At 44.6% G+C, this 26964-nt stretch overlaps 1 protein-coding gene across 6 annotated transcripts in view; it reads right to left on the minus strand.

Annotated features, from left to right (window-relative positions):
- Window positions 1-26964, minus strand: part of PAPPA (pappalysin 1) — a 310893-nt gene that overhangs the window by 243458 nt on the left and 40471 nt on the right. For all 6 annotated transcript variants that reach the window (XM_082470406.1, XM_082470404.1, XM_082470405.1 and 3 more), the window contains exons 3-4: window positions 11225-11370; window positions 6611-6904 (exon numbers count right to left, since the gene is read on the minus strand). In XM_082470406.1, the coding sequence (XP_082326532.1) occupies window positions 6611-6904; window positions 11225-11370 (440 nt within the window). The remainder of the gene's footprint in view (window positions 1-6610; window positions 6905-11224; window positions 11371-26964) is intronic.

Consider the following 26964-nt stretch of genomic DNA (forward strand, 5'->3'; position numbering starts at 1 on the left):
AATAACACATCCATGTGTCAATAGGGGGATGACTCTGTACCTTGAGGCACATGCACAGAAGAGAATTCTAATCAGTCATTTCCAAAACAAGGAAGTAACTTTAAAACTCAGGTCCCTTGTGTGTAAATTGGGGACATTTAAATCAACCCCACTACTTAGAGTTGTGGTGTGGGCTCCGTGAGCTGGAACGTATAAAGCATTTATCAAGATGAATGAAGAAGAAAAACTGCAATTTTTTTCCTCTCTACATTCTGATTTGTTTGCTTTTCTTCCCCCAAAGAAGCGTATTTTCCTTTTATAACTTAAACATTAGCCGTTTCCATGTCTGTCAATAAAAAAGTTTGAAAAACGGATAGGTGATAGAACCTGGTAGGAGAACAGAACTGTATCTGAACTTTAAAGCTGAAGTCGGAAAATGTCCCTCCCAGGGTAGATCACTTAGAGACTGAACTGCTACCAGAATCTTGGGTGAGGTAAGGGTTTCTGTTTATCATAAAGGCTCTGCCTCAATTAGCTAACGTCTCGGGTCAGCCCCTCTTAGCTTTCTGCCATCACAGGCTTTCCCTCCTGATATCCGTGGCCACTCGATCCTGGTCTCTAGGACCAGCCAACCCATCTTGTTCTTCTGTCCCCACGTTGTCCCCAAGCAGAAAGGACTTTGGGGGGATTTCAGTATTCTGGAAGTCTGCACCAGTCCCCATGCTGTTGAAGTTGTGCCCTGAGTTTTCTAATCAAACTTTGCTCTCAAGAACAATTTCCATCCGTAGCTGGAAGGGCACAGAGCATGGAGGTTCAGGGCCTCCACTCCCTGTGGAGCCTCGGGCACAATGCTGACCCCGGACAGCCTCATTTCTACCCGCTGTTAAATAAGGAATCATGATGCTAACTGCTTCCTACAGCTGATGAAAGCATTTAACAAGCTAACCATTTCCAGTGCGTGAATAACTGAGTTGCCCTTTGTAAAAGTCTCTGCCTTTTTGTTGTTTTAAAAACAATAATAATAGCAACAGCAATAAGTGATTATATTCACTGTAGAGCATTTGGAATGTGCCAAGAATACTGCAAAGAAATAAACATTACCATAAACATTACCTAGAGATAATACAATTAATATCTAGTATACACATATATGTATGTGTAGATGGATGTGAATATCTACAGTGAATTTCTATAATTCTTATCATCACAAACATCATATATATACTTGTGATGATATATGATATATATTCCAGGTCTTACACTATACATTAGGCTCTGGGCTGTTTTCACGCTAAACAGTGAACAAATAATCCTACTAATCGTCACTTATTGAGCACGAGTTATAGTACCAAGGACAGATCTAAAGCCTTCACCTGTACCATCACACCTACTGTCATGCAAGGTAAGGGTGACTAACCTCCATGGTATCGATGAAGTAACAGGCTCAGAGAGAAGTAACTTGCCTGAGGTCAAAGGCTAGCACACAGGGGATTCAAGCTGGTCCCCACGCTCCACACTTCGCACTCTGAGCCACCATGTTACTCTGCTTTGTGCCCCTCAACCATCTGCTGCGCACCTTCAGTGGTCACATAATGTTCTATCATATAGGTACCTTGTGATTTACTTCAGCAACCCATTCTCTTTGGACTTGTAGGAAGCTTCTATTTTTTCACACGTATAAAAGCCCTTCTTTTCTATGCTTGGTAGACAGTAAATGCCTAATTAATATTTGGAGAATAAACATTGCTAAGAACATTTTTAGGACTAAATCTTTAAACACATCAACTGATTTATTTCCTTAGGATATACTTCTTAGAGGTGGGGCTGCTGGGTCAAAACGTATGTGCATATTAAAAGAGACACACAGAACGACGGTGGCAAGGCACTTGCTCCCAAAGGCTGGGGAAGGCCTGGTTTCCACACTCTTGAGGAGGCAAGGCCTGGAGGGTCCTCTTGGTTGGCTCCCTATAGCCTATTACCTTCAGGAAGTAAAATCTGAGCTGCTGCCCTTCTATCTGCCTGGGGATTATCCAACAGCTCAACGTGACCGCACTCACCCGGTGCTCGACCTGGCTTGCCCCATCACCCGCCTGGTGCCTGCTTAACCTGAGCAGTTGGGACTCTCTTAAACTTCCCCAGTATCAGAAAGGGAGCCAAATAATTCTTGCTTAAATGCAGGCTCTGCAATAGAAGGCATACCTTGTTTTTGCTGTGTGACCCTGGGAAAGTGACTTAAAATCCCTAAGCCACACTTTCTGCATCTGTAAAATGGGTGCAATAGTAATAGCACTTACTCCATTGGGTTATTTTGAGGATTCAATGAGACAAGCCTAAGAAGTGTTTCCTACAGTGTCTGGCACACCACAGGCACTCAGTAATTTCTGTAGACCTGCCACCAGCCACGTTCAATTAATTAAAATTACTTAGGACTAACAATTCAGTTCCTCAGTCTCACTTGCCGTGCTTCAAGTGCTCAATAGCCACAAGCGGCTAATGGCTACCATACAGGGCAGCACAGACACAGAACACATACAGCTTTGCAGAAAGTTGGAGGACCCAGGAAGGAAGGAACTTGGAGCAGCTGAGCCGGCAAGGTCTCCACCCTCTTGCCTTGACTGCAAACCCCCTGTGCATTGCTCTCCCCAGCCCTGAGAACCCGATCCTGGTCTGCATTTTGAATTTCATCCAGCTGCTTTTGTCACCTCATCTATCAGAGATCCTAAGGAAAACAAACATTTCAAAGTTCGTGGTTGCCTTGAATATGCTTTTGCGGGTGTAAGTTTGTTATCGTAGCTCAGTGAATTAGTTCTGCTGTTAATGGGTCACTGAGCTGAGGGGTTCCTTTAAAAAAACAACATTAAATCAATCACCCTTTAGATCTGTACAAAGGGGAACAAAAAAAGATTTAGTTTATGGGGGTCTGGTAGCTAGTGGCAGCTCCTGACCCCTAAGAGGCCGGCAAACTTCCAAATTCATGTTATTGTTTATTTTCCATGTGCATTGAGCTGGCCAAGGAAAGGTGCTATAGAAATGGAACGTAAGCAGGGCCCTGTGAGAGGACAGGGCACCGGATGTGAGATGCAGGCTTGGCTGGGAATGGGAGCCCAGTAGGAATCTGCTTTTGAGGAAATACCCAGTACCCGGGTCTTTTTTAGAGACCCAAACCTAAGGACCGTTTATGGTGCCAAGGGTGGGTACTGATCCTTCAAGAGACCTCAGGTGTGAACTGTAGGAACCTTAAACTGGAGAGGCCCCCAGAGGCCATCAGCCCAAATGGGAAACCAGGAAGACCCACGGGCAATCATCGAATTCATTGGGTTTCAGGAGGGAAATCCTCTCTTCAAATGCAATCTGAGGCAAAACTCCAACAGAAACGGAAAACTGTTGGAAGGGGGCTCCCCTGGTTCAAGCAGAGATGGAGGCCTAGAGTCACACAGCCACTCAGGGCAGCCCCCCGAAGCATTTCTGTGGGACAGAGCTTGAAAGACATCCAAAATGCTCAATATCCCACTCAGCCATCAGCTATGTCTCATTTGAAGAGAGGCATGAGAGTAAATGAGAAAAAAAAATACTTGGAGTCACCAAAATATACAAGCAGCTCATGCAGCTCAATATTAAAAAAACAAACAACCCAATCCAAAAATGGGCAGAAGACCTAAATAGACATTTCCCCAAAGAAGATATACAGACTGCCAACAAACACATGAAAGGATGCTCAACATCACTAATCACTAGAGAAATGCAAATCAAAACTACAATGAGGTATCACCTCACACTGGTCAGAATGGCCATCATCAAAAAATCTACAAACATATATACAATGGAATATTACTCAGCCATAAAAAGGAACGAAATTGGGTCATTTGTTGAGACGTGGATGGATCTAGAGACTGTCATACAGAGTGAAGTAAGTCAGAAAGAGAAAAATAAATATCGTATATTAACGCATATATGTGGAACCTAGAAAAATGGTACAGATGAACCGGTTTGCAGGGCAGAAATTGAGACACAGATGTAGAGAACAAACGTATGGACACCAAGGGGGGAAAGCAGCGGGGGTGGGGGTGGTGTTGTGATGAATTGGGCAATTGGGATTGACACGTACACACTGATGTGTATAAAATTGATGACTAATAAGGACCTGCTGTATAAAAAATATAAATAAAATAAAATTTAAAAATAAAATAAAAATCTACAAACAATAAATGCTGGAGAGGGTGTGGAGAAAAGCACTGTTGGTGGGAATGTAAATTGATACAGCCACTATGGAGAACAGTATGGAGGTTCCTTAAAAAACTAAAAATAGAACTACCATACGACCCAGCAATCCCACTACTGGGCATATACCCTGAGAAAACCATAATTCAAAAAGAGTCATGTACAACAGTGTTCATTGCAACTCTATTTAACAATAGCCAGGACATGGAAGCAACCTAAGTGTCCATCGACAGATGAATGGATAAAGAAGACGTGGCACATATATACAATGGAATATTACTCAGCCATAAAAAAGAAACGAAACTGAGTTCTTTGTAGTGAGGTGGATGGACCTAGAGTCTGTCATACAGAGTGAACTAAGTCAGAAACAGAAAAACAAATACCGTATGCTAACACATATATATGGAATCTAAAAAAAAAAAAAAAAAAAGTGGTTCTGAAGAACCTAGGGGCAGGACAGGAATAAAGACGCAGACTTAGAGAATGGACTTGAGGACACGGGTAGGGGAAGTGTAAGCTGGGACAAAGTGAGAGAGTGTAATGGACATATATACACTACCAAATGTAAAATAGATAGCTAGTGGGAAGCAGCCGCATAGCACAGAGAGATCAGCTCGGTGCTCTGTGACCACCTAGAGGGGTGGGATAGGGAGGGTGGGAGGGAGATGCAAGAGGGAGGGGATATGGGGATATATGTATACGTATAGCTGATTCACTTTGTTATACAGCAGCAACTAACACAACAATGTAAAGCAATTATACTCCAATAAAGATGTTTAAAAAAATAAAATAAAATTAGAGATTTAACTAAGCAATTCCATTGTAAAGAAAAAAAAAATACTTTGAGTCAGATGTGCGACCTGGGGCCAAAGACTTCAGTCAGCCTCTGGATTGTACTGTCTGTCACCTGTGAAATGGTGATAGTTTCTACCTCATAGGTTTCTTGTGAGAATTAAATAAGATGGTGTATATTAAAGTCCTTTATGAACAATAAGCTTTTTTACAAGTAGAAATATTGTTATTGGTAAAAATCAATTTTATATGCCTGTTATTAGAGAATGTATTCATTTTCTTCCCCCCCTGCCTTTCTCTTTCCCTTCTTCCCTCCTTCCTCCCTTTCTTCTTAACAAACATTTTTAAAGCACAAGGCCCTGTGCTAGGTACTGAGAATACAGTCATGTATTAGAGGCAAGCTTCGCCTTCACAGAGCTCGCTTGTTTTGGTTGGTGGAAAGAAACACTTAAGTTGAATACTACAATAGAATTGGATGCTGGGCTACCATGTGCAGTTTTGCAGGTGCTGCCTTACCCAAAAGCTCATGGTTAGGCGGCCAGTAGTGAGGGCTGTGACTGCGCTAAGGAAGGGATATCTTCTTCTAATTTGCCAAAGATGTTATAAGGGCTTGAAGTGGCCTTGATATACACTAAAAGGAAGTACAGGGCATCCTAGAATCCAGAGAATGAGTCTTTAACGCTGTTACTGATGGTATGGAAAAGGGCTTTGAAAGGATATATGCAGTTAGGAGAAAAACATATCCAACTTATGTAATAATTTCATATTTGCAAAACCAAAAGCGTTCTATTTTTTTCTATAATAAAACACTAAAGGAGCATGTGAGAGTTCTGTGTTTTAAAAAACGTTTCAGGGGCTTCCCTGGTGGCGCAGTGGTTGAGAGTCTGCCTGCCAATGCAGGGGACACGGGTTCGAGCCCTGGTCTGGGAAGATCCCACATGCCGCGGAGCAACAAAGCCCGTGAGCCACAGTTGCTGAGCCTGCGCGTCTGGAGCCTGTGCTCCGCAGGGAGAGGCCGCGATGGTGAGAGGCCCGCGCACCGTGATGAGGAGTGGTCCCCGCTTGCCACAGCTGGAGAAAGCCCTCGCACAGAAACGAAGACCCAACACAGCCAAAAATAAATAAATAAATAAATAAATTAAAAAAATAAAAATAAAAAAGGATTCCCCAAAGCCTTATTAAAAAAAAAAAAAGTTTCAAATAAATAAATAAATAAAGCTTCAACCACCACCAGCTTAGAAAATTACAGCTGCAAAACTAGGAGGAACCTTGGAGGTCAGTTCCAAAGATTCCATTTTCTTGAGAAAAGCGGGACCCAGAGAGGACATGTGACAGACCCCAAGGCATTAGGTGACCCTGTGGCAGAGCTGGGCCTTCTATGCAGGTTTCCCTACTTGCAGTCCTGGTGAGCTTCCTTCTGAGGAGCCCTCAGATACAACATCTTCCTTGTATCCACGAGGTGCTCACGGAAGGAATATTATCTTGATTATTTGGGATGAGGAATTGTTGGGATGAAGAAATCTTAGAAAAGGCAAGCAGCTTGCTCGAGGCTTCTCTGAGCCAGGACCAGAGGCCACGTGTGACACCCAGCCCCGTGCACCCTGCAGAGTGTTGGCCTTACCTGCATAGCTCATGAAGTTGTTGTAAGGAGTGTTGAAGAAGCTATTAAAGCCACAGGTGTCGTTCCCTGGCCCCGGGTCACCGCAGAACTTGTGTTTTGGGGCTGGGTTGGTGTCACTGCAGAGGTCTCCGGTCTCAAAGGAAGGCTCTGTCTCCATGCAGGGGTCACTGCAAGACTGGATTTCTGAGATGCCTCGGAAGATGTGATAGAGGCCCAGGCTGTGCCCGATCTCATGGATCATGGTGTGGGTGTGCCCAGGGATGCCATAGAAAGATGGATTCAAGACAATGCCACCTGCAAGGGGAAAGCCAGAGCATTAGGCAAACTGGCATTCTGCTTCCTGATGCGGGGATCCCCAAACCAATCAAGGGTCAGTGGGGTACCGCCCAAAGTAACCGCAGGCTTCTCCACCCTATGACTCCACTGCTGAGAGCTGTCACGACTTGCGGTGTTAATCACTGATTGAGTAGGAAGAAGTCTCAAAAGTCATTTTGTGCAATCCCTTCACTTTTCAGTTGAAAACACCGATGCCTAAAAAAGTGAGGCAACTTAACCAAGGGGATTTCAAACTACTTAGAAGAAGTGGCATAATTAGAATGCAAGGACTCTGATTTCTGGGCTGGCCAACATTTCTGCTGCAACTTCTTAGGAAGCGTGGCACGCCCTGGTTCACAAACACTCTACGCGCATTTGCTTAAATGAAGCCCTCATGGCCAGACACCTCGGTTCCGGTTCTCATTTTGCCTTCACTAACTCTGTGAAGTTGAGCAAGTCAACTGCCATCCCTGAATCCCATTTCTGCAGCTCTGTACCCTTTGAGAGTGAATATTCATAAAGTCCAGCACCATGGCGTGCTCACCATTATAACACTGGTCAAAATAGCCACTGTTTCTTGAGCATTCATTATGTATCCTCAGGCCCTGTGCTCAGTGTTTAATGTGTATAATCACACTGAATCATCTCACAACCCAGTAAGAGCGGCACTGACTCACAGAGAGGTGAAGTAACTGGCCCATGATCGAATTAGTAAATGGGGAGCTGGAATTTGAACCCGAGATCCTTGGGTTCCAAAGCCAGAGGTCTTAATCTGAGTTCTACTGCTAATGTTCACCACAGGGTCCAGAATATGGCGTCTCATTAAATGTATGTTGAATATTTGCTGAATGCCGACCCAATTAAAGATGTTTTACGAGGCCAAAGTAATCACACGTAGGCAGCCAGCACAGCACCTGACACACAGCAAGTGCCTTATTTACTGTCTAACCACTTGCTACTCCAGGTGTAGCTCAAGAACAAGCAGCATGACCTGGAGGGTGACTAAAGATGCAGCCCCTTAGGCCCCACCCCAGACCTACAGAATCAGAATAAGTATTTTAACAACAGCCCCAGAGGACTTGCCTGTGCGCTCTAGTTTGAGAAGCAATAATCTACCCCACGTCTTAAAAGATTGAGCTTTGCTCCACTTGGGCAGATAGATGGACCAGATGTCAGGAAAATCAATGGATAGCATGGCTCTATGTTCATTTTTAGGCACTGGAGAAATACATACAGGCTGGCAGAGAGATATTTCAACTGGAAAATCCAAGTGTGGGGAATTTCCTGGCAGTCCAGCGTTTAAGACTCAGTGCTTTCCTTGCTGGGGGCACAGGTTCGATCCCTGTTCCGGGAACTGAGATCTCACAAGCCACGCGGAGTGGCCAAAGAAAAAAGAAGGAAATCCAAGCGTGTTTAAGGGAAGGTTAAGATGCAAGTCTGAGCAACCTGCAAGCAGTGACTGTGTGCAGAGCAGGATCTTACGAAAGAGTGGAGAGGAGCCAGGGCCTTGCTGATTTGTGCTGGAAAGCCTGGAGCAGGCATGGGGGTAGTTTTATCTCGGACTGAGATGCTGGGAGGGTAAGCCTGCTCAGCCATGGGGCTCACGGAGTCTGTTAATTCTGAACTGCTCAGAGCCTTCCAGCACAAAGATAAAGATGTATGAGAGGATGTGTGGGGCTGTGTGCACACGCGTGTGTATGTGAGAAGGGGCAGGCAGAGGCGGGGAGGAAGAGAAACTGAGACAGGAAATCTCTCTCAATTATTTTCTGTCAATCATAATATGAAACATAATCGCCTTCCCACCCAAAGCTTTTTCCAGGGATCATGGCATAACAGCAGGAAAAGAGGGTTAAAAAAATATATATATATATATGGTTTTAATAAATTGGGTTTGATTGGGCCTACTGCAGAGGAATTGCTTATGATCGAGATGTCTCAGGATGGGGAGGTGGCAGCCTGGAGGCCAGCTGGAGTTAGCCTGACATGGATTGCAATCTTCACTCTGTCTCGCACTGGCTGTGTCATCTTGGGAAAGTGACTTTGCATCTCTGGCGTGCTCTAAAATAAACAGCTACGACAGATAGAGCCAATGATTCTCTGTCTTTCTATGAAGCTTTAACATTGAGGTAAATGGGGAACGGGAGGCTGGCAGGACCCCTCAGGTATTTCCAGGGATAATGACAGGATTGCAGACTTAACGCCCAGCCTGGCTCTGTCTGGTTCACCTCATCCCCTCCCAACTCTCCCCTTTTCACAGGGCGACAGCACAGAGCCTGAGTCCTGTTCCACTGCTTCTCTTAAAAGGTGAAATAGCTTGAGGCTGACATCATCCTGAAATACTATAACATGCTATGGATTTATAGCCTTCTGTATTCCTGGTCCTGAGCCAGTGTCTGAAATTCACAGTATTATCAGGAGTATTTTTCTCTAATTTTAGAAGCCTGCTGTTCAACCCTTCTAAAACTCTGATCATGACCCTTTTGGTTGATTTTCCAAGAGGACAGAATTTCAGCACTGAGAAGGGTCCTTGGAGACCCTCTACGTCTAACCTATTCCTTTAAAAACTGAAGAAATTGAGACCTGGAGAAGGAAAGGGTCTTGCCTAAGGCCATCCTGTTAAGTCACAGCTAAGAACAACCATGTATTTTGGCCCTGGACCAGCAAGATTCCCATACACCATGTTAGGCATGTGACATAAGCTAATCAGCTTCAGCTTGCCTAAGCTGCACACTCTCTTTTGCCCCGCCCCTGTCTGTCTAGGTCTGCCTGTCTGTCTACCCAGCCATCACCTATCTCAGGGTTTCTCAACAACAGCACTACTGGTATCTGGGGCTGGATAACTCTCTACTGTGGGTATTGGAGGAGATGTAGCGGCATCGCTGGGCCCTACCCACTAGATGCCAGTAGCATTCCCCCATTTGTAACATCCAAAATTTTCTCTAGACATTGTCAAATGTCTCCTAGGGCATAAAAATCCACCCAGTCAGAACCGCTAGATATTTACTTTTGTTTCTATCTATTTACACAACCACGCATATGTGTGTGCACACACACAGACACACAAACTGGTTTCGCTCTCTTAAAAACAACTAGGAAAAGATAGTGGTCTGGAGGGAACTAAGTCTCGAGTTTGACTCAACACAACTTTATTGTTTGAAGTTGCAGAGTCCCTTATCTCCAAGATATTGTGGATTTAGAGCAGCTACTGGACTCTGGCTGTATCACCAGGAGACCAGACAGGCCTGAGGAAAGATCCAGCACCATCACTCTGCTGAGCCCTAACATTCTCAGATGAAGGTACTCATTGAGTCATCACTATTCACTGGTGTAAATAATAGGAACATTCTAACAGGGGGAAAATAGCCAAATAAATTGCAGTGCTCTCGCTCAATGGAACATTATGTGGCTATTAAAAAATATCTTGTCTTTAGAGAACTGGACATGACCTAGAGAGATGCTTTCCTCTTGTGATGTTAAATGAAAAAAAGTTGGGTGGGAAGTAATTTTGAAGACTGTTGCAACATGGGAAAATGTAGATAGCATAATATTAAGTGAAAAAAAGAATATTAAGTGAAAACGAACACATGCATGTATGCTATGATTTCAAATATGCACAAGTTGAAAAATGCATGTCTACCTATAGACGTGTATTGGAAGAGAGCATGGAAAAATTAAAATTAAAGAACAACGTTTGCTTACAGGGCCTGGTTCAGAAACCATTGTCATTTCTGACTTTTGGTGACTGGTTTGTGTAAACGTATGTCTTGTTTATGGATTTGCATAATTTGAATGTAAGAAGAGTTCCTGGTGGTGTTGGTGGGTGGAAAATGGAGGAACAGGGAGTTCTTACGAACTCTCTCTTGCCTCTTTGGCATCTTTCAAGTCAACCCATCACTGGCTGGGCCAGCACAATGTGGTTACTAGGTAGAGAAGATATTTGCATGAACTAAGAGGCAGGGGGTAAAAGGAGAAAGCAATAGATGAAAAGAGTTGGAAATTTAAATTCCAGTTGTGGTTCTGCCACTGATTTGTTTGTGACCTTGGATAAGTCCCATTCCCTCTCTAGATCTTAAGTTTCTCCATTGGTAGAACAGGATTAATAACACTGTGATATTTCTCAAAGTATCACTTGATGGGTGAAAGATGAGGAATGCTAAAGAGTTTTGAAAAATTAAAAAGTGATAAGTAAGTACGTTGTTCACCATCATCACTACCATGGTCTCCATCATCATCATCCTCACTACTAAACGTATTCCTGTACTAATCCAATTTCTTCCTGAAGAAGTTTCTAATTCTCACCTAAATGCATTAGGGCCTCCTTGTCCCACGGCCAAGTTGCTACTCCTGCCAATTCCTCCTCCGAGGAGTTTGCAAAGAAGATATTGAGGTGTGTTGATCCATCCAGTCTAAGAATGTTCTTCAGCTCATTAACATCCAAGTATGCTCTGTAAGAGAAAAAGAACCTTGGCTGTCATCACCGTCCAAAAAAGGTAGTATTCAAATAACAGGTACTCCCAAATTAATTGAGTCATGATGTGCCAGGCACTTGGCTAAGCATTTTATAAACATCGCCTCATTGACTGCCTCCAATAATCTTATATGGTAAGTGAGATAATCCCATTTTACAGGTAAAAAAATTAAGTCCTTGTGAGTTTAAGAAACTTGAAGATTGCTCAGTTTATAAACAATAGCAGAGTTCAGTTTAAAACCTAGATTTATCTAAAGTCTGCATCTGTGCCCCTAAGGACTCTGCTGTATGGACTGATGATAGGGCAACATAATATGGATATAGATTGAGAACAGACCATGGAAGAGATAACATGTACTCTAGCCTTGGCGTCTTCCCTATTTCATTCATTCACTATGGACCTCGGACCATGTATTTGGCAAATACAAAGCTGTACTAGGAGGCCTACTTTGCATCTCTACTCAAATCTTGCAAGGAGGTGTTATTACTCTGTTCTCAAGATAAGCAACATGTGGTCCAAAGTGATTAAACAGGTTGCCCAAAGTTGCAGAACTGGGTTTCAAGGCCAATTCTGTCTAGCTTGGAAACTTATGCTCTTAAGGCTGGGGCATTATCTGCCTCCCATAGATGATTCTGCATTCTGTAAGCCTCTATTTCTTTGTCCATAAAATAGGCTAAGGGATATGGTATTTGGGGTAGCTGCCATTGTAGATATTTAGAATATAGACTGACATGTTTGGAAATTAAATTAATTCCCCACGCTACGATCATCAGCTCTTTAATACACCGAACAAACATATGCTGGAGAGAGAAAGAAATGGCCTTTGGAAAGAGACTGGCATATCCTAGGTGCACAATAAATAAGAACGCTTCCCTTGTGGAGTATGATTCTCCCATCAGAATAGGAATGATAAAGCTTTGGGTCAGTCACAGGCATATTATTCTTATTATTTAGCCTCTTTATTGGAGTATAATTGCTTTACAATGGTGTGTTAGTTTCTGCTGTATAACAAAGTGAATCAGCTATACGTATATACGTATATCCCCATGTCTCCTCCCTCTTGCGTCTCCCTCCCACACTCCCTATCCCACCCCTCTAGGTGGACACAAAGTACCGAGCTGATCTCCCTGTGTTATGCGGCTGCTTCCCACTAGCTATCTATTTTACATTTGGTAACGTATATATGTCCATGCCACTCTCTCACTTTGTCCCAGATTACCCTTCCCCCTCCCCGTGTCCTCAAGTCCATTCTCTAAGTCTGCGTCTTTATTCCTGTCCTGCCCCTAGGTTCTTCAGAACCATTTTTTTCTTTTTTCTTTTTTTAGATTCCATATATATGTGTTAGCACACGGTATTTGTTTTTCTGTTTCTGACTTACTTCACTCTGTATGACAGACTCTAGGTCCATCCACTTCACTACAAAGAACTCAGTTTCGTTTCTTTTTTATGGCCGAGTAATATTCCATTGTATATATGTGCCACGTCTTCTTTATCCATTCATCTGTCGATGGACACTTAGGTTGCTTCCATGTCCTGGCTATTGTTAAATAGAGTTGCAGTGAACACTGTGGTACATGACTCTTTTTGAATTATGGTTTTCTCACGGTATATGCCCAGTAGTGGGATTGCTGGGTCGTATGGTAGTTCTATTTTTAGTTTTATAAGGAACCTCCATACTGTTCTCCACAGTGGCTGTGTCAATTTACATACCCACCAACAGTGCAAGAGGGTCCACACCCTCTCCAGCATTTATTGTTTGTAGATTTTTTGATGATGGCCATTCTAACTGGTGTGAGGTGATACCTCACTGTAGTTTTGATTTGCATTTCTCTAATGATTAGTGATGTTGAGCATCCTTTCATGTGTTTGTTGGCAATCTGTATATCTTCTTTGGAGAAATGTCTATTTAGGTCTTCTGCTCATTTTTGGATTGGGGTGTTTGTTTTTTTAATATTGAGCTGCATGAGCTGCTTGTACATTTTGGAGATTAATCCTTTGTCAATTGCTTCATTTGCAAATATTTTCTCCCATTCTGAGGGTTGTCTTTTCATCTTGTTTATGTTTTCCTTTGCTGTGCAAAAGCTTTTAAGTTTCATTAGGTCCCATTTGTTCATTTTTGTTTTTATTTCCATTTCTCTAGGAGGTGGGTCAAAAAGGATCTTGCTGTGATTTATGTCATAGAGTGTTCTGCCTATGTTTTCCTCTAAGAGTTCTATAGTGTCTGGCCTTACATTTACGTCTTTAATCCACGTTGAGTTTATTTTTGTGTATGGTGTGAGGAAGTGTCCTAATTTCATTCTTTACACGTAGCTGTCCAGTTTTCCCAGCACCACTTATTGAAGAGGCTGTCTTTTCTCCATCGTATGTTCTTGGAGGCATATTATTTAATGGATCGTTTTCTAAATAGAGACAGGGATCTTGCTCACCCTCATGCTTCTTTCAGCCCCATTTTATGTCTGCCATCTTCTATCTTAGGGACCCTTGTGAACAGCTGGTAAGCATTTCTTGAGTAAAGTTGGAAATGCATCAATGAATAAAAACATACATAAATAAGCAAGCAGGCAGCCTGATGTAGTAGGTGAGATGAAGTCTCTGAATAATGATATTTAACGTTTGTTGGGCCCTTTCATGTGGTCTGACTTTACGTGGATTATCATCTTAATCTTCTCAATAACACCGAGGTAGGTGGTATTATTATCCCCATTTTCCAGAGGAGGAAAAAGAGGCTTACAGAGCCTTCGTACCTCGCTCAGGTCACACAGCTAGTTGGAAGAGTTTCCCTTTCTCCCAGTGTGGTTTCTCACGGGGGTTTGGTGTAGAGCCTGGCCAGTAGAAAACTAATGATGCTGCCCTTCTCTTTCCCTCCTGGAATCACAGAAGGGGATCCCACATGCGAAAGAGTAAAGTCAGAGATCCCCAGCAGGGCCTGCAAGACCCTGTTTCCCCCTTTAGCTTCTTCTCTCTCTGTTCCCTCTCTTGAATTTCCCACTGTGTGTTGTCAGGACCCCCCGCCAGCCCCCCAAGATGCAGTGCCTTTATCCTCAGTGCCTTTACTCATGCTGTTCCCTCTGTCAGGGACTTTGCTCCCATTTTATCCCCTGATGAACAAATCCGAAGTCCATTCTGGTACCACTTCCCGGAGTCCCATCTCACCTCCACCCCCTTTACCATCTCTGTACTCATCTACCTCCTATGAGTACTCGCTCTCACACCATTCCAAATACTCTACCTGTCTGTATCTACCACTGTTTGTGGCTCCCAGGGGGCAGGGAATGTGCCTAATTCATCTCTGCTTACCCAGTTCTCTGCACAGGGCTTGACACTGGGCAAGCGCTCAGGAGACGTTGATGGAGCTGAATTTACATTGGGAAAGAGAAAATCTAAAATATTTAGGTCCCAGTCTCAGCTTCAGCACTTCCTTCCTAGGAGGCCTCAGTTTCCTTATCAATATACTGGGATTAATAACCGCTGCCTGGTGCTTCCCAGGGCATTTCTATGGGTCGCAAACCTACACCTCTACTCCGACGGGAACAGGATATGTCTGAGACCTACAGCGCCCTCCTGGCCACCCATGGGATCAACAGCCCGTGATAGTCAGGTGACCATAACTTTTGCAGCTTTTCCCAAAAAGGTGAGCATGAGTTGGAGACACAAGCAAGGCCTAGAAAGGGCACATCTGTGTATAGGTTGAGCTGACTAGTAATTCCAAGGACAGCCACAGAAGCTGAAATACTGATCCGAAATTTTGCTGCTATACCTCCTCTCCCCAGAGATCCCAACTTCAGCTTCTTAGACTAGAAGCCTCATAACGAGTTTGAATGAGTTTTCTGATCCGGGTAGGGATGAGGAATGACAAAGACAGCGTGCAGTAAGCTCCTGCTGTGTACCAGCCCCTGTGCTAGCTACACCTGTTGTCCCATCTCTTTGCAGTATTTGAAGTCACGTAGCAGAGTGAGTAAGATGGCTCATTCTCAAGCCAGTGTCCTGGGTTTGAATCCAGCTCTTCCACTGGATGTTTGGGTCACCTTGGGCTATTGACTTAACTTCCTGCATCCCAGTTTCTTTATACGCAAAACGAGGATGATAATAGTATCTACCTCCTAGAGTTGTTCTGAGGATTTAGGATGTTAATAAAGAAAGTGTAAAGGGCTTAGAATAATACCTGGCACGTAGAAACCCTCGGGAAATGTTTAGCAATTCCTATTATTTATCCCCATCTTGCAGATGAAGGAACAGGGGTTCAGAGATCACATAAATACAGACAAGGCCAAGTCCAAATCTAGATGTGTCCAATTCTTCCCTCAACCTCACCCTCAAGTCCAAGCTCACTCAGGGCCACTGTGAAAGGAAACAATGCGTGGGAGGAGAATGAAAACACAGAGAAGCCAAGATTTTCCTGGATCGGCCCTTTCCACATTATTTATTATTTTCTAATTGATTTGTCCATTTCCATCAAGCGTTCTCTCAGGCAGAGAACACAAATGCTATTAGAGAAAGTCACCTCTTCGCCCCTTTGCTCCAGGCTGAGAAAGCTTCAGGAGAGGAAGAGAGGGGTGGGGCAGGGGCAGGGAGATGTTTTAATTGGTTGTTTATTCTCATGTAATTGCAGAAACCAATCTTTTCAGGGGGTGGTATTCATCCTGGCCCAGGGCAGAGATGTGGGATATTGAGGCCTCTCCCTTGCTTGTATGTGGGTGTTTTGTTTTTTTTTTTTTTCTTCACACTTTGAGAAGCCCCCATTTCCCAAAAGAGGGGCCACTCAGGCCCCTGACCCCACTGGCCCCTCTCCTCTCCGGCTCTTTTTTAGGGGGGGGCCCACACAAAGGAAAACGGCTCTGTGGCCAAAAGATTTCCTTCTGCTGGCTGAGGCCTTCCCACCAGTTCAGAGCCAAGCTGGGTGTCTCCCAAAAGTATCAGGGGAAAATCCTAGGGACACGAATCCATGTATTTACCTTCCTCCCCCATCTCTTTAAGGTTTGTTTATTCCCTCTGTTGATGGATGGAGGAGAAAGCAGAGAAGGTCAAAGTGAGAAGGATCATTAGAGTTTAGGGAGATGGGTTGATAAGAGGAGGAAAAGGGTTTGCTCAGGGCCACTTGCTTTCCATTTTGCCACTGTGGGGAGGTTGGCCCCCTGTGTATACTATAAATTGGTGAAATTTCTTTAAAAAAAAAAAAAACTATCCCCCCCCCCAAATCAATCCAAATCCAAAACTCTGTGTCTTTATTAATTTATGCGCAGGTACTACTCAGTTGGACAGATAGACAGACCTAGATCCATGGGCAAGTTGCCCTGCCTCTCTGAGTCTCAGCGAGCTCATGGGGATACCAGAAGGATGAAATGAGCACCAGCCTGGCACAAAGTCCCCTCCATATTCTGGTCTCCTATTTCCTCCTACTGGGAAGAAACCTAAACTGACAGTCTGCCTTCTGGGTGGCTCTCCCCGTCTCGGCTTTCAGTGTCTCATCCCTACCACCCAATCTTCTTCTCCCTCCCACAAAGTCCAACTCAAGTTACTACGGTTTCCTCATCCCGAGAACCTCTGGTTTTCCCCGATCATGCCCATTCATGAAGCATGTCCATCAGTTTCTCTTCTCTGCCTTATGAGCTCTCTTCCTGAATCTCAGCCTTATAAAATCTTACCCTCCCTGCTAAGCTCAGCTTACATGTGATGTATACCACGTGTCCACTCGTGACCACCCTCCCCTGTAAAATGGGGCGATGATGTCCACCCTTCAGGGGTGTCAGGAGGACTAGAGGCAGTGCAGAAAAAGTTCCTCGCACAGTGTCTGGCACATTTGAAGACACTCATTGACTAGCCTAGGCTATTTTGATTGCATTATTATTATATTAATTACAATGAAAATTATTAGCAACACCAAAATCATCAATACCACCTCTAGCTGAAGATGACTTCTCCCTCCCCAGAGTCCCCTACTTTGGATTCCAGTACCTATCACCCTGCTCCGTGTTATCGTCACTGTCTTCTCCATCAGGCTGCGGTAAGCTTCAAGCAGGTAGAAGTCAAGTCTTTATCATCTCTGTGTCTCCCCACAACTTTCCTTCGAGAGATAGAGCTGGGGCTTCCCTGGTGTCTCAGTGGTTGAGAATCTGCCTGCCAATGCAGGGGACACGGGTTCGAGCCCTGGTCTGGGAAGATCCCACATGCCGTGGAGGAACTGGGCCCGTGAGCCACAACTACTGAGCCTGCGCGTCTGGAGCCTGTGCTCCGCAACAAGAGAGGCCGCGATAGCGAGAGGCCCGCGCACGGCAATGAAGAGTGGCCCCCGCTCGCCGCAACTAGAGAAAGCCCTCGCACAGAAACGACGACCCAACACAGCCAAAAATAAATAAATAAATTAAAATTAAAAAAAAAAAAAAGAGAGCTACCTCTGGTTGACAGCTTTTGAGCACCTATCTCTCCTGTAAATTGCATAACTTCAAAACAGGATGAGGAAGCCCAGGACTCAAGCAAGTGAAGCGACTTCCTCAAGGTATCAAATAAGGGGTGTAGACCTCTCTTCACTAGCCTGTATGTGACAGCACCTTTGCACCAACTAATAAAGTCGCCTCTCCCTTCGGGGGGTGGGGGTGGGACATAGCTCCTTGCAAGGGGGCACAGCTTGGAGAGTCAGGCATGGGAAGGATTGTAGCATCCACCCTCCTCCTCAGCTGGACACCCTGTGCAGAACCTACATTGCCTGGATTTCTGGCCCATTCCCATGATGCTCAGCTGCCTAGTCTACAGCTCAGAGTTCCCATCTATTCAGTGAGCTTGTGAACTACCCGTGTTTTCTAAATCACAGTCTATAGAAGGCTAAATCCACAAGAAGCAGAGGCATATTTAAAGGAAAAGGGTTTCCAGGTCAGATGGCTTTGGACACGCTCTGTTAAACAAGGTTAAATACATATATTTTTTAATTGCAAGAATTTTCAGAGCCTTTAATATACGAAATGGGAATAAGACAGAGAGCGTATGAAGTATTCCCAAACATATTTGATCGTAATCCTTTCCCCCCGTCCCACCTCTGCCTTTGCCAAAAATCAAATAACAGCATAACCAATAGAGTTTGGGAAACGTTGGGCTAAGTTGGAAAGTCCCTCCTCACTTAGATCCTCTCCCCAACTGCCTGTCAAGAGAGGTGTCTTGGTGTCTCTTTTCTTCCTGCACAGCTCCTGTACCTGGCTCCTCCTGCGAAGGTTGTGGGTCCCCTGGAATGTCAGTTTCAGGGGGGGCCCAGCCAAGGTGCCCAGACTTTACCCCTCTGCCAAAACTGCATTTCAAAGCCATGAGAGCAGTTCTGGAGGGAGATCAAAGCTCTCTCAACTCAACTGTCATTAGAATATTTTCTTTATGCATCTCACTCGCTGGTGAGTGCCAGCAACATATTTCCTAAATGCACTGGCCTGAGATGGTACAACTGTAATAATCTCAATGAGAGGGCTGTCAGGGCCTGTTTTATTGAATGAGAAGCAAAAGGGAACTACATTCAAAATGCAGAACAACAACAACAATCCCTCAAATGGAATCATGAAAGGCTCAAGTTTTTCCAATTCTAGAAGCATAATACACTGGCTCTCCCATTTTAAAGATGGTTGGTCAGAGGTACGGATTCCAGTGAGCCCAGATCAAGACTGACCAGCACCTATTTCTAGTCCCACTCAGAGCAAACTGACTCCCCACTGCAGAAGTGATAGCTGAGATCTTTGAGCGGTGCCCTGTCAAAGTCCTGCTCCCTGGGCCCTTGATAGGTACAGGTGGGTTACAGGGATAGTGTCAGCCATGTGCTGATACCCTCAATTTGAGGAGGGTCTGCCTGAGCTGCTCCTAGCTGAGAACAGGCCATTTCCAAGCTAGAGGCTGGGGACAACTCTTTCAAGTGAAGGGAAAGGGCAGCAGAGTGCTACAGAAAAAGCTACATCTTTTTTTTTTAAGGGAAATTTATTTAAATATGACAGTGTAACATTTAAATAGAATACCTTGGGCCCTTATTTGCCTTGTAGCCCATGTAGACAACAGTCTTACACAGTAAGACTCTCTGTCACTTTCATAATTAAATGTTCTTGGATAGAATTCTAGATAGAAAGGTTCTGGACTTAAGTCTATTCTTCAATCAATGATATGAAAGTGGGGCATACGTATGTCAAAGTTTGTTATGCATATTTTTTTTTCTTTTTTATTTATTGATTGATTGCTTGATTGCTATGTTGGGTCTTCGTTTCTGTGCTAGGGCTTTCTCTAGTTGCGGCAAGCGGGGGCCACTCTTCATCACGGTGCGCAGGCCTCTCACTATTGTGGGCTCTCTTGTTGAGGAGCACAGGCTCCAGACGCGCAGGCTCAGTAGTTGTGGCTCACGGGTCTAGTTGCTCCGCGGCATGTGGGATCTTCCCAGACCAGGGCTTGAACCCGTGTCCCCTGCATTGGCAGGCAGATTCTCAACCACTGCGCCACCAGGGAAGCCCTGTTATGCATATTTTTGTATTTACTATTTTCTTCTGGAATTACACACCAAGACCTATCTGACTGTCGTCATCCTTGGCCTTGCTTTTCTTTTGGAAAAAAAGCCACATCTTAATAGACAGGCAGACTAGGGTTCAAATCCTCCCTCTTCTACCAAGTGGCCCTGTGACCTTGGAGAAGGGACTCAATCTCTCTGAACCTCAATTTCCTCATCTGTAAATGGGGATGATAAAATTCAACCTAGAAAGTGGAATATAAAAATCCAAGGAAGTAATACACAAGAAAGTCCCTAAAAGAGTGCCCAACTCATGAAAAGGCCCCAAGATGCACAATTCTATTTAGCTTGCTCATGGAGCTAGAGGAAAGTGATCTTAGGTCCCAATGCTCACGGTGTCTCCCTCCCATCAGTGAACCCTGGTTCCCATCACTGGACCAGTGTGTTTATCTTCCTCATAGGCAGTTGCCCTGTTTCTACAACTCATAGAGAAAGTCCTGTAACACTGCCTAGTTCCAAATTCTGATTGCAGTCTGTCATTCCTAAGGAGGATCTCAGTTCCGTGAACCACTCCTCCACTTCCAGAACACACCAGACCATTTGAAAGTGATTATCAAATATAAAGATCAAAGCCACTCAAAGCAAGTCATTAAAGCAAGATAAACCTCAGAATGTTTATTGCATCCATATCCTTGTTCCAAATAACAAGATTTCTCCAAACTGTGACCAGTTCTAAAACCTGGATTTTGTACTTTTATCCCAAGGGCCCTAATGATCTGGACTTTATTCTCCTGCTTAGTTTCATTGTCAGAAATGCCTAACGCTGCCTCTCTTTGTAAGAAGAGGCACAGGAAAAAAAAAAATTGCTTGGAGAGTTTACTAAATTCTCGGAATCCTGAATGATTGGTTTCAAAAATAACAGCTTTTATATGGAAGCTTGACATGCAATCGCAGAAAAATGTAACAGTACCAATGAAGGATCAACTGAAAAATTGACCATTCTTTCATTATTTTACTGAATAAGTCATTCTTTCATTACCTTTCCTCTACCCTCCCTCCCTGCCTGCCTGCCCGCTTTCATTCTTTCCTTTTCAACTTCCTTTCTCCTTGCATATTATTTATTTAGTCTTTTCCTCTTTCATTCTCCAATACTTATTGAGATTATATCATATACCATACTTTAAGCTAGAAACTGGGCATAAAATATGAATGAGAAACACTTTTCACTATCAAAGAGTTAGCAGTTTTATGAAGGAAGCAAGACAAATTATCAGATGATCACAACACAATGTGATAATACTAATAAAACCTGCCATTTGGGGGAGTTTACTATACACTGGCGCTGTTGAAGTCCTTTTTTATATTATCTCTTTGAAGCTTTACAAAAACCTTATGTGTTAAGTATGAGTATCCCCAACTTGCAGGGGAAGAAACCAGGGCTCAGTGGGGTGACACCACTTTTCCAAGATCCTCCCTCTTACTCATAGATGTCAAATTCAGGATATGGTCCCCAGTCTGTTGACTCCCACAGACTATAACTATTAGTCTCTTACCTTCTCTTATGATATGTGTTACAACAGAGGGAGTGCTGAATGTGATGGAAGCACAGAGGAACGACACCTATCCAGGTGAAGGGGGATAAGATATCATCGAGGTTTTCACAGGAAGAATAAGCCCTGGACCAAGTGTAGGAAACAGGGAAAATGGCAAAAGCTCCAGAAAGCCCAGAGGCCTGAAAATGCATAAGAAGAGTGAGACACTACAAGTCTTCTGCTGTGGTTTCCAAGTTGGGAGCATGGTAGCAACTTCACAAGATGAGGCCGGAGGGGTCAGCGATGGCCATATCAGGAAGGACCTTGTATACCAGGTTATGGAAGATGGGCAACATCCTGAGAGCTTTAAGTAGACCCTGGCAGATTGTTATGGAAGAGAATAAAATGATCTGGTTCATTTTTTCCAAAGAGCTTTCTGGAAGAATGTGGATGATGGACTAGAAGAGGGATAAAAGTAAAGGCATTGACAGTGGCTTGCAGAAAAGGGGGTGGATATGAGAATATCTGAGAAGGAGAGGCATTTACGCACGAGGAACAATTTGACGTTCAGTGGGGGCGGGAGTGAGAGGAGGTGAAAGGATGGGTCTGGCTTCTGATGAGGTCTACTGGAATGTCTCTCCTTCATGATTCTCAGACTCAATACATCAACTCCACTCTCCCCACCCCTACCACTGCTGCCCTAAACTCTAGGCCCATCAGCTCTGTCACTCTGGGGCTGTGCCCTCTGCCATGTCACGTGGAAGGTCAAGGTCAACCCTTAGGAAAATCACTGGCCTGAAGCTCTCTGCACAATAGGATCATAAAGGAGATGGGGGTGGGGATCGAGAACCCTGAGGATTTGGACAGGAGGAGAGAAAGTTGCTGATTCAGAGAGGGAGCGTGGGCTAATGATGGAGAGGTCCTCAGATCTCTGGATCATCTTAAAAAATTGAGGTGAAAGTAGCAATTTCTAATTTTGACAAATAAGTAAAGCATTCAAAAGGTGAAACCCTCCTCATATATGTGGACCCTCACGTAATAAAATAAAGGGTACTGGAGTAGGACTCTAAAGGAAAGAATAAAATAATCTCAGAGTAAGGGACACCAATTTAAAATGAATACTTTCCACTAGGAACTACTCAGCTCCTATTTTTTCATTTGTCTTTTGAAAATGGCTTTTAGAGACTTCTGGGGCAGAAGGCAAAGTGTCAGAACACCTGGTTCCTGGAAAGCTCAGCTCCACTCACTTGGTTAACATGACCCATCCTTCCGGACCCAGCTAGAAGCGACTCTGACCCCTAATGAGTCAAGTACCCATCCTCTCTTCCCTCAGCACCTTGGACTTCTCCACAGCAGCACTTATCCAACTAGCTACTTATTTACCTGCAGGAAATTCCAGGAGGGCAGAATCACACCTATCTTGTGAAACGCTCATGGTTGTACCCTCAGCACCTAGCACTGTGGCTGCACAAGGTAGACATGCCTGTGCACACGTGTGTGTGCACGCACATACACACACACACACGCACGCACGAATGAACAGTCACTCTCCTAACATCTTTTCCTGGGGGCTCTACAATCTCTGCTTTGACAGCCCCAGGGACTCCAAGTTTACTTGTTTTCAGAGAAGCCATTAAACTTGAAGAATCCCCTGATAAGTAAGGAAGACCAACAGTCGAAGTGTGATGGTGTGTTCAAAAGTATCAGGACAGTAACGTGATAACTGCATGTCGAATTATTGCTTTCACAAAAGAAGCATGCAGTTCCAGGGCCCTCAGCTATTTCTTTCCACCTCCTGGCTTTCTTCTTGGAAGATCAAAACCACAATTGATAAATAATACAACTGACCACACTAAAGAAGAATATACACGGCTTGCTGACAGCCCTGTGGTTGGTCTTACACTTGATGTGCAGTTAAATAAAGACAAATCACCTCTATGTTGTAAGTTGTAGTAGCCACAGAGTTCTAGGTACAGGCATATCTCAGTAGACTGTGTAGTTTCGCTCTAAGTTTTAGCCATGTAAAACTTAAGTGATGTGAAGATTGACCCAACAATTTTATATTTGGGGAGGATAGAGCAAGAATTACAACATTATCATCAATACGAGTCAATATGGCAACTTCTGGATTTCAGTCTGGGCCCATACAAATCACCTAGCCTTCAGCAAATCACAGAGGTAGCTAAAGTGAGAACTATACAGTTGTTATAAGAGATGTAGCTCTTTCTGGATGATCTCGAACAAGTCTAGTGACTGCCACAAATTTGGGTCTCTTGAGGGGTTAAAAAAGAGACAGCTCTCAAAGGGTCATGTGACAGTCAGAGGTCACATATGGGGAAATAACGCTGGACAGTATGACACTGTATGTCAGGATGTCGAAAGTAGAATTAAATTCAAATTGATTTTTGGAAAGAGGATGCCGCATTCAGGGCTTGAGGGAAAAGAAAATAGCAGACATGCAGACTGCCCAAGGTGGGGCTCTTTCCTTAGGCTACTGCTAGGACTTGAGTGACAGGAGTAGGATTTTTTTTCAACTTGTCACAGAGTAAAATTGTTCCTTCAGTGTTACTGCATACAGGTCGTACTCAATTAGATACAGGGGCTGGCAAACACTTTGAAGGCAGGGACCGTCTTATTGCCCTAATATGCCTCCAGCGTCAACGCATTTGTACCTTTTTCAACATTAAGCCCCCGCCTTTTTTTACTCTAGCTCCAGTCCCACAAGCCTGGTACCAGGATTATAATGTCTGAGCAGGAACAGACCTCAGAACTCTTCTATCCCAATTCTCCCATTGTACAGATGCAGAATTTGAAGTCATAGAAGTGACTTACTCCATGCTGGCTAGGAAGTTACTGGAAGGATCTAGTCACTTCCTTCCTCGAGCCGTGCCAAGCCACAGGCAAACTCCCTCACGTCACTCTTCTACCCTCTGTACGATTCTGAGATACTCCAGGCTTTGGTGGAGTGGAAGTCACCATTGCCCTCGGTGGCTGTAAACATAGTTCAGCAGTGAGAAGCCAAGCTCAAGGCTGAGAGCTGTGGCTGGCTGGCTGAGCTCAAAAAAGGCTGGAATCACAAACATCAGAAGCTCGAAACAGAGACACTAATCCCCTCACTCTCCACCCTCCACCACCAGACCAACAAAACGACCTAGAACCTGGAAAAGAGAGAGAAAGAGAAGCAGAGAGGGAAGGAGAAAGAAAACGCCCCTCCATAACAACGGGTAAACGGGAGCCTGTTCAAGGTCTGCAGACAAACCCGTGGGCAACACGCACGGCTGTCCACACAGTGGTTTTGTGTCCGCAGAAAGTGAGAGCGGAGGTGTGAGGGGTACCCTCTTAGGAGGTGGAAAATCGGCCAGCGGTGAGTGTGAAGGTACCAGCCGGGCTGAAATCAATTTAGGGAAATGCGTTTCACGGAAACAAAAGGTACCCGTGTCTGTTCAACCCACCCTCACACCCCCAACCGCTTTGCTTCCTAACCTGGGAGGGCGTCTGACCGAGCGCTGAGGCTGTCATGAGCGGTCAGTGTCACCAGTGGATGCGGAAAGGAAAATGAGGGTGCTGACCGAGCCAAACCCAGAGTGGAAAAAAACCCGGCTGCCTCCCTCTGAGGCCCTCGAAAGGGCACCACGCGCTCCATCCCTCTGTCCAGGGAACTGGGGGTGGAAACACACCTCTAGGAAAGGCATGAGAGAGGGAGCAGCTCCAATCCTGGCATGTTGGGGGCCTCCCTGAGGTGTCCCGGAGAACAGGTTCCAACTTTCACATGTAAACTCTGAGATGGATGTGCTATGGCCAGGGTCCCAGGCGCTAGTGGAAAACGAGCCCCATCCTGCACTGCCCAGAGGGTCCTGAGCACGCTGTGGGCACCCGCCTGGCTTGCAGCTCCCTCCCTAGGACGTGTGCTCGTAAACTACTCAATGGGATCCTGGGACCCCGGACGTGGACCGCGCCTTTGCTTTTTGTTGGAAATGCATACGCTTCATGTGGCCTGCTGCTTATCTCTTCGGAAAATGAATACATTAGCATTTAGCATTTAGCATGGCTTTGGGAGGAAAGAAAATCTTTTAAAAATGGAACCTACAGGAGCCAAAATCAAAGGGCCCTTGGTAATACAGAGTGATTAGGTCATATCCAACTCCCACTCCGGCCTGGAGGTTCTAACGAGGGGGGCTCAGGATCTGAGAGGGGCTGGGAGTTTGGGGATGTGCATGTCAGAGGTCAGAAGATTTCCCAGAGACAGAAAATCCCCAAACAACCGTTGTTATTTCAGTGTTCACTAAATGCCAGGTGCTGTCCTAAAGGGCTGACCGGGTGTAATTTCACTGCATCCTCTAAACCACCCAATGTTCCTTTCATTCCCGATTTTACAGAGGAGGCAACTGAGTCTCTGCTAAAGGAAGAGACTCACTCAAGGTCACAGAAATGTTAGGTGGCTTGATTCACATCCACTGTGTCTCTGAAACTTGTATTCTTATTTATTTGCTGGACTGCCTGATCCCCCTTTCTTCCCCGTAGATCACTGTCTTGGGCACCTCCATTAACCACAACTTTAGGGGCCACGAGCAGTTCTTCTCCTGCTCTCCATCACCCCTCTCATCTGCTCTCAAAGACCAAAGTCACATGTGCACAAGGGTCACAGATGGAACCTGTGAGTCAAGGTAGACTTTGTTCGGAAGGAAAGCAGGAGGGAAACCCAGACCGAGTCAAAGAAAACGGGACCATGTGGACCAGGGGGCCTGGATAGGGTGTTTGTGTATCTACACTCAAGCACACATGTGGGTTGGACGTGGTCAGAAAATCTAGTAACTTCAACCAAATCAGCATACCACCCGCTATGACCAATCCCAACACTGCCTGGGATCGTTCCATGCTGCGGAAATGCATCCTCTAACACAGTTAGACATTTGGGGTGTTTTCAAAGTAAACTAGTGTGTAAGCTCAATGAGTCTGATGTAAGTTATGTGGTCTTCATTTAAAAAGACCAATTCTGTGGCCAGTCCTTAAAAAAAAAAGTTAGCATTTTAAGAATGGAAGTAATCTGGGTAAATGCCCTCAGTGTTTGTATTGCAGTTTCAGCCAGACCTTCTTTATCAGCCTGCAGTCTCTGTAAAACCAAGCTGGCAGAGAGGAGCCCACGTGTGCATGCGAGCAGGGAGGGAAATTTCCCCAGCACCTACTATGTGCCAGGCACTGTCCCAGGTGTTTCACACACCACGGCTCCATTTAAATTTCATGACATGACACAGGATAGCTGTTCTCACCCAATTGTTACCGATGAGAAGTCAGCAACTGTTATTGAAAGACAGGCCAAGGTCAGACAAGGAACCAAGACCCAAACTCTGGTCAGTCTCCAACACCCATCATTTCTCCACCACACCAGGCCTGACTCCTGCTATTGCTTTAATGAACGTTAGTCACATTAAATAAACTCAGATATTCTGATTATAAAATTCCAAGCAATTTCTCTTACATGATTACTGGAAAAGAATGAACAAAGTTACTGAAAAAATAACAATGCCTTCTTTCATCTGCGTGCTGGTTAACTCTTCCCAGAACTCTTTCTGGGATATTTTTTTT

The sequence above is a fragment of the Balaenoptera physalus genome (assembly GCF_965194825.1).
Source record: "Balaenoptera physalus genome assembly, chromosome: 7".
In the NCBI taxonomy this organism is placed as follows: Eukaryota; Metazoa; Chordata; class Mammalia; order Artiodactyla; family Balaenopteridae; genus Balaenoptera; species Balaenoptera physalus.